At 27.8% G+C, this 12993-nt stretch overlaps 1 protein-coding gene across 1 annotated transcript in view; it reads left to right on the forward strand.

Annotated features, from left to right (window-relative positions):
• LOC107455277 (teneurin-m) overlaps nucleotides 1-12993 on the forward strand; it is a 467942-nt gene that overhangs the window by 430740 nt on the left and 24209 nt on the right. The window contains exons 27-28 of the mRNA XM_016072782.4: nucleotides 7205-7470; nucleotides 10522-10830. Of these exons, the coding sequence (XP_015928268.2) occupies nucleotides 7205-7470; nucleotides 10522-10830 (575 nt within the window). The remainder of the gene's footprint in view (nucleotides 1-7204; nucleotides 7471-10521; nucleotides 10831-12993) is intronic.

Genomic DNA, 12993 nt, shown 5'->3' on the forward strand with positions numbered 1-12993 from the left:
ATAGATGTTTATTTAAGAAAAAATATAAAACAGAAAAGAGAAACATAAATTGCCTTCTTTGCAAATAATTTTAGCCGCGGATTTGCACGATATGGATTAGCACATAGAAAAATTATTTAAACTATAAAAGAAAACATTTTAATAGATAATTTTAACACGGATTTACCCGAAATGGATTTGTACATGGAAAATTGTATAAATTAATAAAGAAATTTTTAGCAAACAATTTTATCCACGGATTTGCCCGAAATGGATTTGCACATGGAAAAACTGTATAGATTAACAAGGGAAATTGTTTAGTAAAGGAATTTTTGGTAAATAATTCTAACCACGGATTTGCCCGAAATGGATTTGCACATGGAAAATGTATATAAATTAACAAAGAAATTATTTAGTAAATAATTTTGGCAATGAATTTTGGCCTGAAATGGATTTGCACATGGGAAGATCATAAAAATTAACAAAAAAAATGTTTAGTAAATATATCCACCAAAATATACGATTAATTCAATGATTTTATATAAAATTTTATTACATTAGTTGGGTATCCATTGTTTTTTATCGGATTTTGAAAGAGTTTATCAATTTGTTTTTTGGATAAATAAATATTACTACATATTCTTTTAATTCTGTTCATTTGTATTTGTATTGTTTGTCAGTAGTATTTAAATAGATGCTCCTAGAAACATTAGAATTCCAAGTAACTTATTGTTTTTCTTAACTTTCTTAGTGTTTTCTTGTATTTATTTATTTATTATATGTGTGTGCGTGCGTGCGTGTGTGTGTGAAATCATATTCTTTAAAATAATGAAAACATCTATTTTTCGGTTGATAGGTGAATTTTATAATGGAAGAAAAAATTTTATAAACAAAATTACATTTAAAATTTTTCAATTTGCTTAAAAGATTCTCGAGTTATGGCGAAATACCCAAAAAGTGTATTGATATTTAAGGGTCTAAAATCTTCGACCGCTATTCTGACCCAACTATTTAGGATCATGGCTCATAGGATAGAGCGCTCGCCTCCCAATGAAATGAACCAGGTTCGTATCCCGGTGATGGCTGGTTTATTCAAATTCCGCACCCAGTTCGCATCGACCACAGTGCTGATGTAATATATCCTTCATGATAAACGGACCATAGGTTAGCAGGCTCTCCGCGGGAGGTTTCGCAGTTTCGCTCTCTATGTAACGCAATTGCGAGCTAGTTCCATTAAAAAGTCCTCCCCGAACGCAAATTTCACCAAAACTTGATGCAAGAGTTACCTTGTCTTCTGGATTGGGTTTAAAATTACTAGGCTACGGAGTTCAAGATTAGTAGTAGTAAGCCCAAAATTGGGTCGGCCGTTCAACGACGGTTATAAAAATATAGTGACTACTCCACATGTTTCGAGAGATAAAGAACCAAAACCATTGAAATAAAGATATGTTTATTAAAAAATACGTTTTTGTGACAAATTTCGTAACTTAAAATATCATTCCCACTAATTTATTAGTTTATGAATTAGTGCAGATGATATATGCACTGATTGATAGTCCCCTCATGAACCACTAAGCTTAAATACCATCATTAGATCAAACGTTATTCAGGATGTTACTTTTTTTTTTAAACTCTGTAGATAAAAAATAATACAAAAAAATGGCCATAACCATGAAACTTGGTTAATATTATGTTTTCATTTACATTCTGCATTAATCATGCAAAACTCACAAGGCACATGAAAAAGTTTACCTCCACTCGCAGCTGCTTCAAATACAACAAAGTCTTCCAACAACTTCCCAACAATGTTCAGTAAAGAAAAACAGCGTTTTCAATTAAACATTTATTCGACACAGATCTCTAGTTCTTAAAGTTTACGAACATTTTAATACGTACCATTCGTTATTTTTATTCTTTGTTCGTGAACTCTCTCTAAATATTCCATTTCCTATTCCGAAAAGAATAATCTATCAGAGACAACAGCAATCTAAAAGTACAAATAGCTTAAGTTTCGAAAATGCCCCCGTTTAGCTCTCTAGAGATTTAAAAGGGAGAGATAAACTTTTCTAAATTTTCAAATAATAAAAAGGGAAAACTTTAGAAATGTTGAAACCTCAACCAATGAATTGTTACTTAGGAAGCTTTTAAGCCAAACCACCTTTATGTATGGTTACATAAAATCTCTTAACTATTTATTTCGGATGCAAATTAAGTTATTTAATGCGTTTCTCGAAAAAACAAACACCCTAGTGAATTGATTGCCAACATAGACTATTATTTAAAAGTTATCAAATGCATTGCTAAAGTTCTTTTTATTTATTTATTTATAATAACTGTCTGTAAGGAAAACTCTAAAAGGCTTTATTGAGTATATCCTATTTATCTAATTTAAAAGTTTTATATTAATTAATTTATAAAAGAAATACATCCATTTTAATAGTTTTAATATATACGATACTTTTATATGTACAAAATGTTTTATTACTTACAAAATTTATGTGAATAATTGGAATTTTGAGCAGAGCAAAATACAATAAAATGAATGAGAATATTAAAACCAAGCATTAAAAATTAATGTTTTTTTATGTTATAATGCGAGAATATTTAAAAAGTTTTGCGTGACTTTTAATTATATCAAATTGATATCCCTATAATTAATTAACCCTAGTATTAGTGATGCATGAAATTCAATTTCCATTTTTAAAATTAAATTGTAAAAAGACCATTTTGTAAAAGGAAAAGCCCTGTTTACTTGCATCTGAATAAATTTCTGTGAGAATAACGAAATCATTTACTCTAAGAAAAAGCCACAAAAACATATACTGTAAGATTATAACCTTATATTAATTTCCTGTAAGAATAACGCTTCCGTACCTCACCATGTAAAAATGTTCTCCCGAAATCAATTGCTTTAAGAATGACTCCAGAAAAAAAAAAAACATTTCCATCTAGAATAACTGACGAAAATAATTTTTTGTAAGAGTTACGCTTCAAGCAATTAAATTAACTGAACAAATCTAATTTTACTTTCCATTTAAATTGTATAGTTTATTTAATAAGAAAGATGAAAAAAAACATTATTATTTCTCCTTTACGCCGTATGCGTATGGAGATCAAAGAGTACGAATGGTTTATATTCATGAAATCTGATACTGAGGAAGAAAAAACATATTTTTAGGTTTTTTGAAACCATTTTTCTCCAGCTCGTCTCATCTTCACTATGTCATAACTTTTGGAGAGAAACGATTTTCCACGTTATTGATGTTGGAAACTTACTGTACTGACTAAAACATTTGAGAAAAACTTTCGAAATAGAGTTGGTTATAAATTTTGAATTCCTGCACTCTTAGCTTTTTAAAAATACTTTTGTTTGAACTCCAATTATTTACAATGGTACAGCAGTTTCTATGAAAGGTGATAACAGTGGATAGACTAATGATTTAACGTCTTTAAATGCGTTTATCTCAAATTCAGATTTTTTTTTCATATTTTAGACCACCTTAAACACGGTATCTCATGCTGTTTATGAAATAAATATTTACAATTTCTCACGAGTGTTTATAATCATAACATACATGTTTAGAACTACAGACAACCAAGAAAAAAATGGAATTTAATTTTTTATGCATGTTTCTTCACAAATACAAGTGCGAAAACTTTTAAAAATTTGCTTTTTTAACTACATTGATCCCCAACTCAGTATTGCATACCCTTGCTTTTTGTTTTAGAAAAAGCAATAGCATATACTAAAGAAATTTAGTACATGCACTTGCTATACTTAGAATACTATACTTAGATGGAACTGCTATACTTAGATTGAAATTTTTTTACATTGTTTATCTTATATGCAAAAAAATTCCTTATTTTTATATAAAACTGACCATTTAGAAAAATAATAATGCTAGTCTTTATAAGTTTTTATAAGTTTACACATAATAAAACGAATAAGCTAGTTTTCTTTTTTTTTATATTAATATATTATAAAAAGAAGTTGTCGGAACTTGTCAGAAACCTTATTGCAACAAAAAACGAATAAGCAATCGTAATTTTCTGTATACGCACATAAAATTTCAATTATGAGGTGGAAATAGAATTATAAAATAAGCAGTATTAATGAAGCGTCTATCCAATTTATAATTACATAAAGAATGTGATAATCTGATGTAGCGTTTATGAATTTTGAGCAAAAATGCTATGATTTGGAAAAATATCATTTAGGCTCAAGTATCTATTTGCATTTAGTATAATATTGGTATTATAACAATCCAACACTGCGTATTCATCGTAGATGCTTTATTATCTCTTTTCAATAATATTGAATGTTTAGATAAATTGTTCATTTTTCATGTTTTAATGTTCATGTTATTAAAACTTATTATTTTTAGTCAGAAAGTAACTAAAGATTAAAATCTAAATTCGTTTTAAATTTTGTAATATATTTTCTTTCTTTTTCCCTAGTAATGCAAATAAGAACTGATAATTACTTTTATCGAGATTCCCATACGTAAAACAGTTACGATAATAAATATTTAACTTTAAATTCCCATTTTGTTCATATTATTAATCCATTAGGCAAGTTGCTATTCAATCACATCAATAAAACAGACACATAAATAATGTAAATATTTAATATTTGACATTTTCTTATTTTTTATTTAACTTCTTTATTCTATGAAATAATCAAAAGAAAATACTAAATAAGGAATATACATGTACTTACATCTAGTAATTTAATTTCCCTTCAATTTAAAATTTGTTTTGTGACCCATCTAACTCACTGTACATTATTAAATCGGTAAAATATTAAATATATATGAAAACAAGTTTATTTAACTAGATATTTGATTATATATATAATAATTCGAATCACTTATTATTTATTTCATAATCTCTCATGAAAACATTTCATTCACGTCATAAATTATTATATGACAGAAATATGAATTATGTCAAGGCAATATTCCGTTGAAGGATGAACATGGCCTCTATATCTACTTCTCTCTCATTGCCAAAATCTTTCTCGATGGCAGAAATGAATTACCACCGTAAGGGAATAATATTCGCAAAGATAATTTATAAAGAGCACTATTAGGCTGCATCAATCGTACATCAAAGAATGCACCGCCATCTTGTGGAGTAAAGCTTAAATTACTTAGTTTTCCAAGGCAAATCTTATGCTAACCATTTCTTTTTCCTTAAAAGATACATTATTTTTCTAATTACACAATTTGTGTCGCTAAATAGGCTTTTTATACATTAAACTTAAGTTTGTATAGATACAACAAATTCATTTACAATTTATATCTACTGATATACATGAATAACTAAATCTGTTTCAGTTTTTGGAAAAAATATTGTAACTGCTCTTAAATTCAATAAAAAATTTCTATTTATGCAGAAAACCTTTATTACTTTGCCACGTCCCACATATTTCATTTTACACACATTTTATTTACACACATGTATTAATTTTTTTGAAGGGTTTCAAACATTTTGTTCAGTATTTCGGATTTTGTAAATTGAATTAAATTTTGTTGCACTATACCAATATTTTGAACCATTCTTTAAATGATTTAGACTAATGCTTGGAAAAATGTTTCGGTAAGGTGCTTCATTTAAAAAAGCTGGAATAATAAAAAAAATTTTAATGAAAATTTAATGACTTTCAAAAAGATAATTTTTATTAATAGCTTTCAACCTCAATTTTTTTTTTTTTTTTGAAAAACCAGTTTTAACCTTTGTTCTTTAATGAGAAAGTTGTATATTAAAGAAAAATTTCTGTGCTGTCCAATCCAAATACGAAAACCTAGGTCACTTTAATAATAAATACAACAAGAATTTTTTTTGAAACATTTTTATGATTATATACAGCCTATGGTAATAAATTAACATTATATACTTATTACTGATTCTAATTATCATTTAGAAAGATCTTCATCTTTAACGAGTACCGTTAAGCTCTACTACACTACTAAACGTAACTTGTAACTTCAGTTCTTCAAAAAAGAAAATAAATCACTAAGATTTACTAATCGTTACCTGTAACTTCACTTTTTTTTAAAATGCGTTTATCTCTTTTCAAAAAAATTTAACTACTTGTTAACACGTCAAAAAATTTTATTTATTATTTTATTGTTATGTTATTATTCGTTTAAATTAATTTGACATATTTACATTTCACACATTTAAAAAATTAAAGTTTACTTACAGATTCGATAATCGAGTTTATTAGAAACAAAACTAATTTTAAAAAAAACTTCGTAAAGTAAAAGGGTTAGAGTGCGGGTAGAGTGTTCAAAAATCGTATTAACTAAAACTAATTTTTTTTTCTCCAATAATTTTTTTTTATTCTGCAAAACCAAGTGCCAGAAAGTTGTCTTCACTATATCACAGAATAACATTCTTAAAACTATTGTTTGTGCTTAGAATAAATCCCGGATAATTATCATCAGTATTTCATAGCATATAATTTTGTATTTAAAATTATTATTTTTTAATTGATTTTATTCGCTTTGTTTCCTGTATCTTGGCGAATAAATTGGCAATTTTCATGAGTAACTACTTGAACAACTTGTAATAAACGCAATAAATATTAAAAAGAGATCTCCTTCGTCATATTTTATCAATCACCAAATAACTCTTCCTTTTATTTGACATATACCCTTTGATACTCTAACAGTGATATAGCTAATGTAAAAATGCTACTTTAACATGCTAAGTTAACTTAGTTATTTTAAAAACGATAAACGAAATTTTTCAAATGAAATATTCCATTAAAAAGCTATGAAAGTGCACATTACAAATTTTTATTCAAAAATAACTGTAAAATGACTGGCAACAGTCTGTCCCTCCAATTAACCGTAATGTTTACTGTTTCTAACATTTAAGACATTTTTCTCATTAAGAAAAATGTCAAAACATTTAAGAAACGATTTTTCTCACAATTCACAGTTTGAATACCTTTATTTTATAGTTATTTGACAGTTTTTGGTGAATATGGTAAAATAACAATCTCACAGATTACAGTTTGAATACCTTTATTTTGTAGTTATTTGACAGTTTTTGTTCAATATGGTAAAATAACAATTAAATAAATATTATTTGGCCACTTTTTGTCCGTTAAATTTCTAACAGTTAAATTATTATCAAATGAGATCTCATTTGTTTATCACGGGCAATTACCTTCTATCTCAACATTAATTATTTTTAAAACTTATTTTTTTAGGATCGACCGAAGAAAGAATAACACAGCATGCTGATGGTAGTTTATCAGTGATCCAAAGAGATTCGAGCAAATTAGATGTGGAAACTGTACCCAATCCAGTGCTGTCCAGCACCAATCCGGTGTCCGGTGAAATGTTTCCTTTACCTGCCCGAATGAGAATGGCATTTAGTGATGATAATGTACAATATCTGGAATGGCATTACTTTGTTCACGCTGATGGTAAAAATGGTAACCGACATATTACACGAGTGGGAAGAAAGTTCAAGGTACATTAAATAACTTTTTACATGTTTTAATATAACCATGAAATCAGCCGTACTGTAAAAATTTGCGAATCAAATTATAGTATAAAGTATTAGCCTTTTGTGTGCATTATCCGTAAAATTCATTTTTCCGTAAAATATTATTCCATAATTTTTAAAGTCATAGATATTTAACTAGAGAAATACAGCGATTTTGCAGGAAATATTACTTCAGAAATTACGGTATATGGTAAATGGCAACCGACATGTTACTAGAGTTAGAAGAAAGTTCAAGTCAGAAAATATAATTTTTAACACGTTTCAATATAAAACAAAAAACAGCTGCAATATGAAACATTCCGTATCAAATTGCGGTATAGTGTACTGGCACTTTGGTTACATCTTCCGTAAAATATTATACCCTAAATTTAACAAATATTTATTTAATTAGAGCGATTCAGTGATTTATGTGATGATATTACATTAAAATTGATGACATTGCATTTGATGAAACATTGTGATATTTACTGTATCATCAGATATACTGTAAAAATTATCAGCCCTTACTGTAAAAATTATCGTTACATCTGATTTTTCGTTCCGTAACATATTATGATTAAACTTGATTTTATGGTAAAAAGTGCCGGTACTTTATCCGGTAATTTGATCCAGAATTTGTCCACGCGTAAGATATAAGTATAAACGAAAGATACGTACGAAGTACGTATATACGTATATATCAGAGTTTTTGTTCAGTAAGAGTTTACGGTAAGAAGTAGTGGCACCCTGAGTGTGGATATTTTTTACCGTAACTTGATCTGAAATTTTATTACAGTGTGCAGTTAAAATTATTTAAATTTCAAAAGCAATTGTAATGTGATTGAACAACTGAAAGAAAATAAATGAATTAGAAGTAAGATATAGCATAAATAAAAAAAACGCGTATTCATTTGATGCTATGAAACAAGCATGAAAAATTTATTTTTAATTTAATATTTCGGAGAAATTAAATCCATAAAAAATTTGCAGTAAAATTATATAATAGAGTATTAAAGTTATGAATTTTTAAGACATTTTAAGGAATTAAGTCACAAGAAAACTTAAAAGTAAAAAAAGAATCCAAAAAACAGTTTTTGTTTCCAAAATTAATAAACATCAAACATAAAAATTAAAATTTGCTTAAAAATGCAAGATAAAAGGTAATTTAAAAGATAGGTGTTAAAGTCAAATTACGCAATTGTAATTAATTGCATTTAATTATTTCTAAACTTCAGAAAAAATGAAATCAAATTTCTGCAAAATAACTGCGACGACTTAGCGAAAACAAGCATGTTCAAATGAAAATAATTTATAAATTTTCACAAATATTAGTAAAAAAATTACAATTTATTTTAAAATAATTTTTAAAACAAATTACGCATGATAAGCAAGAAAATGAAATATTACCAACTCATTTAATTTAATTTCATTTGTAAAAAAAGCTTTAATTACTTCTCAAAATTAGGAGAAATTAAATCTCGTTATAGTAACTATAACGAGAACAAATGTTCAACTAAAGAATATTTTAAAATTTATTGCTTTCAAATACAAGTTTAAATTTAAAATAACTTTGCAATACTTTTCAAAACTTTAATACATTGATTTTAGCATGACTTGAAAATAACAAAATGGAAAACTGCGCTTTATTTTTGATTTTATGAATAAAATATTCAAGAAATTGATTTTTCAAGTATAGTTTCTTTCATAGATGTTTAAAACAACATGTTAGACTTTAGAATTCGAAAAATTTTAAACTTCGATGCTTTGAATAAACGGGGAGAAGAGAACAAAATAAGATAAACGTTTGGGAGATCTTCCAACTAAATTGTCCGAAAGATCAATAGTTCTAGTTAATATTAAATTTGTCGAGTTTAAAACACAGGACTAGGTCATAGACATTTGTTTTTCATGAATATTTGCATCTAAAAGAAAGTGCGATAACTCACTGAACGTGATGTGTTAAAATTTGAAAAAATATATATTAATAAAATTCGCGAATTATTTTCTTTTAGAAGCTGGAATATACCGGGGTTCTATAAAGACTGCCCTTGGTGTATATTTTTGGTATCCGTGCTGAATATGAAACAAAAAAGCAAACAATTATTTTTTCGTTGCATAAAATTTTTTAACAAATCTTAGATACGTTCGTATCGCTGATTTCTAGTCTGCATTCAATTTCTCTCTGAGCGACAGATTTTTTCGAAAAATTATATTTTTAGTAAATTTTCCTAAATGTTGCGACAAACTTATTGGGGAGTTAGGTCGCGTTATCTGGATCAAAACTGCATAAGAACCCATGCTTGGAAATGTCTTACGCCACTAGGGGTGCTCTCCTATTATGAATATTTTCTTCATGTGCTTCTGAACAACTTACAATGAGGAAGCACCCCTAGCCGCGTATGAGGACGCTTCTGGGGATGAGTTCCTACGCAATTTTTATCTTGACGATGTGCCCTAACTCCCCAAGAAGTTTTTCTCAATATTTATTCTTCCTCCAATTATTTAAAGCATTTTCTAACTTATACATTTCGCAAACAAATAGACTGAAAATATAATTTTTAAAAAATTTGCATTTATTGGAGAAAAAGTAATTTCAGATTAGAAATTCCCCACCCGAATCAGGCAAGAGCAGGTATTTTTATAAATGCAACCAAAAATTTGTTCCCCAGTGTAATAAATATTTTGGCATGAGAAAAAAGCTCTATTGAAATCTTTTAAATCAGAGGGGAGGAAGTTCATTGAAAAACCAGTGTTTTGCAATTCCGATCTGTTTCCTGAAGCAATTAAAAATATTTTTACATTACCAGTTTCACCTTACTTAGAAATCATCTTTTAGATTTACATAGCATTTTATTTCCTCATCTAATATTAATTTGCAACGCCAAATGTATATTGGCTTCATTTTTGACGATGATTCTAAAATATAGATTAAGTGTGTTAAATTCATAATATTCTGTACATAAGTTTTTTAATTGCACTTCTTTTAAATATTCCAGAAAATAAATAGCTTAATTATTTCTTTTTAATTAAATTTAGCGGAACGGAGAACTCATCTTCAGCGTAGTCTTTGACCGAGACCAGAATTCCGAAATCATATATGACCGACACCAAGTTCCACTGGTCACCGCTTCCTATGACGTCATGGCCCGTTCAATACAATGGCAATCACCTCAAAATATCACTCCGGTCAAAGTAGTATTTGACCAATTCGGACGCTTAACAAAATGGGAAAGAGGACACCTTATCAGAAACTATGACTTTGACATTTTAGGAAGATTAGTTGAAGTTCGGCATTCGGACAACAATGGCATTATGTATAAATATGACAAGAAAATAGTTGATATGGTATGATTTATTTCAACTTTATTTCTTTATTCAAAACAGAAGACAGATAATTAGATATTGAATATTATCACCATCATTACTGAGACATTTTTCTCCAAAGCTTGTTTTAAATAAAGTTTAAATCAAGCTTTTAATTGAATAAAAACTATATAATTATATAGCCGACTGGCGTGTGTAGGGGTCAGGGAAACGGCCTTGCATCAGAAATGTTCTGAGTTCGAATCCCGAGTAAGACATGGATGCTTTTTCATTCTCTGAACTACCTGTCCTTTCAGTGGGAGCAACGTTTGCCCACCTAATATGGTGCCCCTGAAAAAGTGGACAGAAAAATGTGCCCTGTAAATGCCTAAATGACGGAAGATCGTTTGCTGGACAAGCATATATATATATATATATATATATATATATATATATATATATATATAAATTTTGAAAAAGTGCTTCGCTTTTTAATGAATGTAATAAGTAGAATAAATGAATATTTATTCCAGATAGTTCCTTTAATCCTACGTTAAAAAAATATTGCAGGCTTTGGTTGACACACTACTTCTATTAATTTCAAAATTTAATTATAATTCTAGAATATTATTTTCGAAAAATATAATACCTATGACCTAGCTAAGTGCCGTTACGTAAATTTTCTAATCATAATTAAAATCATAGATCAATCCAAACAAAATACATTCAGACAAAGACTGTGAGACAGTTTCATTAGAATGCATTTATTAGATTTATTTAAAAATATGTTTTGACTGTTATAATTTAAAATATGCCACCTCAACTAGGAATTTCTACTTAATTTTGGTCCATTGTACATCAGTTACTAATGAGTTTTTCATTGTCAAAATCTCTCACTGCTTGCTTATATACAAGATTAATCACAAGATAGCATTTCATTTTTCCATAAAATATTGATAGATATAGAATTTGAGTTTTATAGTTAGGATATATGAAAAAATTCACAAGAATATATAAAGATAAAACAGAATCATTTTCGTTTGTATACTTATTAAACAAGTCAATTTTTTTCAACAGATTTACATTAAATTTAATGCATATAGATACAAAAGTATGATAATAAGGTAAAAAGAATTTTACAACCGAATGAAAGAGTTTTATTTAAGATCAGCATTGCTACCTGTTTCTCCTTTTTCAATTATTGTAAAAAAACATTCGAGACTTTCGAAGATACCGTTCTATTTATCCAAAGATTGGTTTTATAGGGAGTTTATAGTATTTTTATTTTAATTACTTATTTTGGGTTTCCTGTGTTTGACCAAAACAGAGGAAATCATAATTAGTTTTTTCAGATAATTTTTGGTTGGGTTACGGAATTGATGTTTTTAAAGCTTGATATAAAATCATATGTTCAATATGCTTCTAAAACGGGTTTTTTTGAGCCTAATTTACATAAAGTCAATGAAACTGAATAAAATTAAATTGCAGTTGTTACGAAATGCCAGTTCATACGAATAATATGACTAACATGACTTAAACAATACAATGTGTGGTTAATATTTGATTTTGAGAGCTATATTTATATAGTAACTTTTTGAATTTATTATTCTATCACCTGGAAGGGCAACAAATAACGACAAAAATTCGACGTTAATATTCCGAAAATAAAAGTGCCAATTCAGTGACATAATTTGCAGCAGGGTTGAACGAAAAGAACTGTGTAGCACGGTTATATTAGTTTGTCAAAAATATTGTACAAATATTTGTGGAGTCAATAATTATTCTCCAAAAGTCAGTTACGATTTTAGTAAATCTTAACTCTCACCAATCAGTATTGTGAAATTTTACAAAAAACTTTAAAGATATGTGGTAATTTAGTGCTACTCTTATTTTAGTAAATCTTGACTCTCACCAATCAGTATCGTGAAAAGAAAATTTTAAAGTTATGTGCTAGATTGATTATTTAGTAGGAAAATTTAAAACATTTAGGGCTTAAAAAAAGTTTTTCATAGTAATTTACCGTTTATTAGTTACAAATGGTCATAATATAGGACAGTAAGCTCTTATTTACTACAATACTATTCATACAGATCTTTTAATCAAAAATGGGCTTTTTAATTACCCGAGTCGTACCGGGTAAAATTAATAGTTTATTGTAATTAAAAACTGAGTCACTTGCCTATGTCTGATAAACAAACATCTTTG

Source organism: Parasteatoda tepidariorum, chromosome 1, assembly GCF_982258835.1.
Source record: "Parasteatoda tepidariorum strain Cologne lab strain chromosome 1, Ptep-v5.0, whole genome shotgun sequence".
NCBI classification, from domain to species: Eukaryota; Metazoa; Arthropoda; class Arachnida; order Araneae; family Theridiidae; genus Parasteatoda; species Parasteatoda tepidariorum.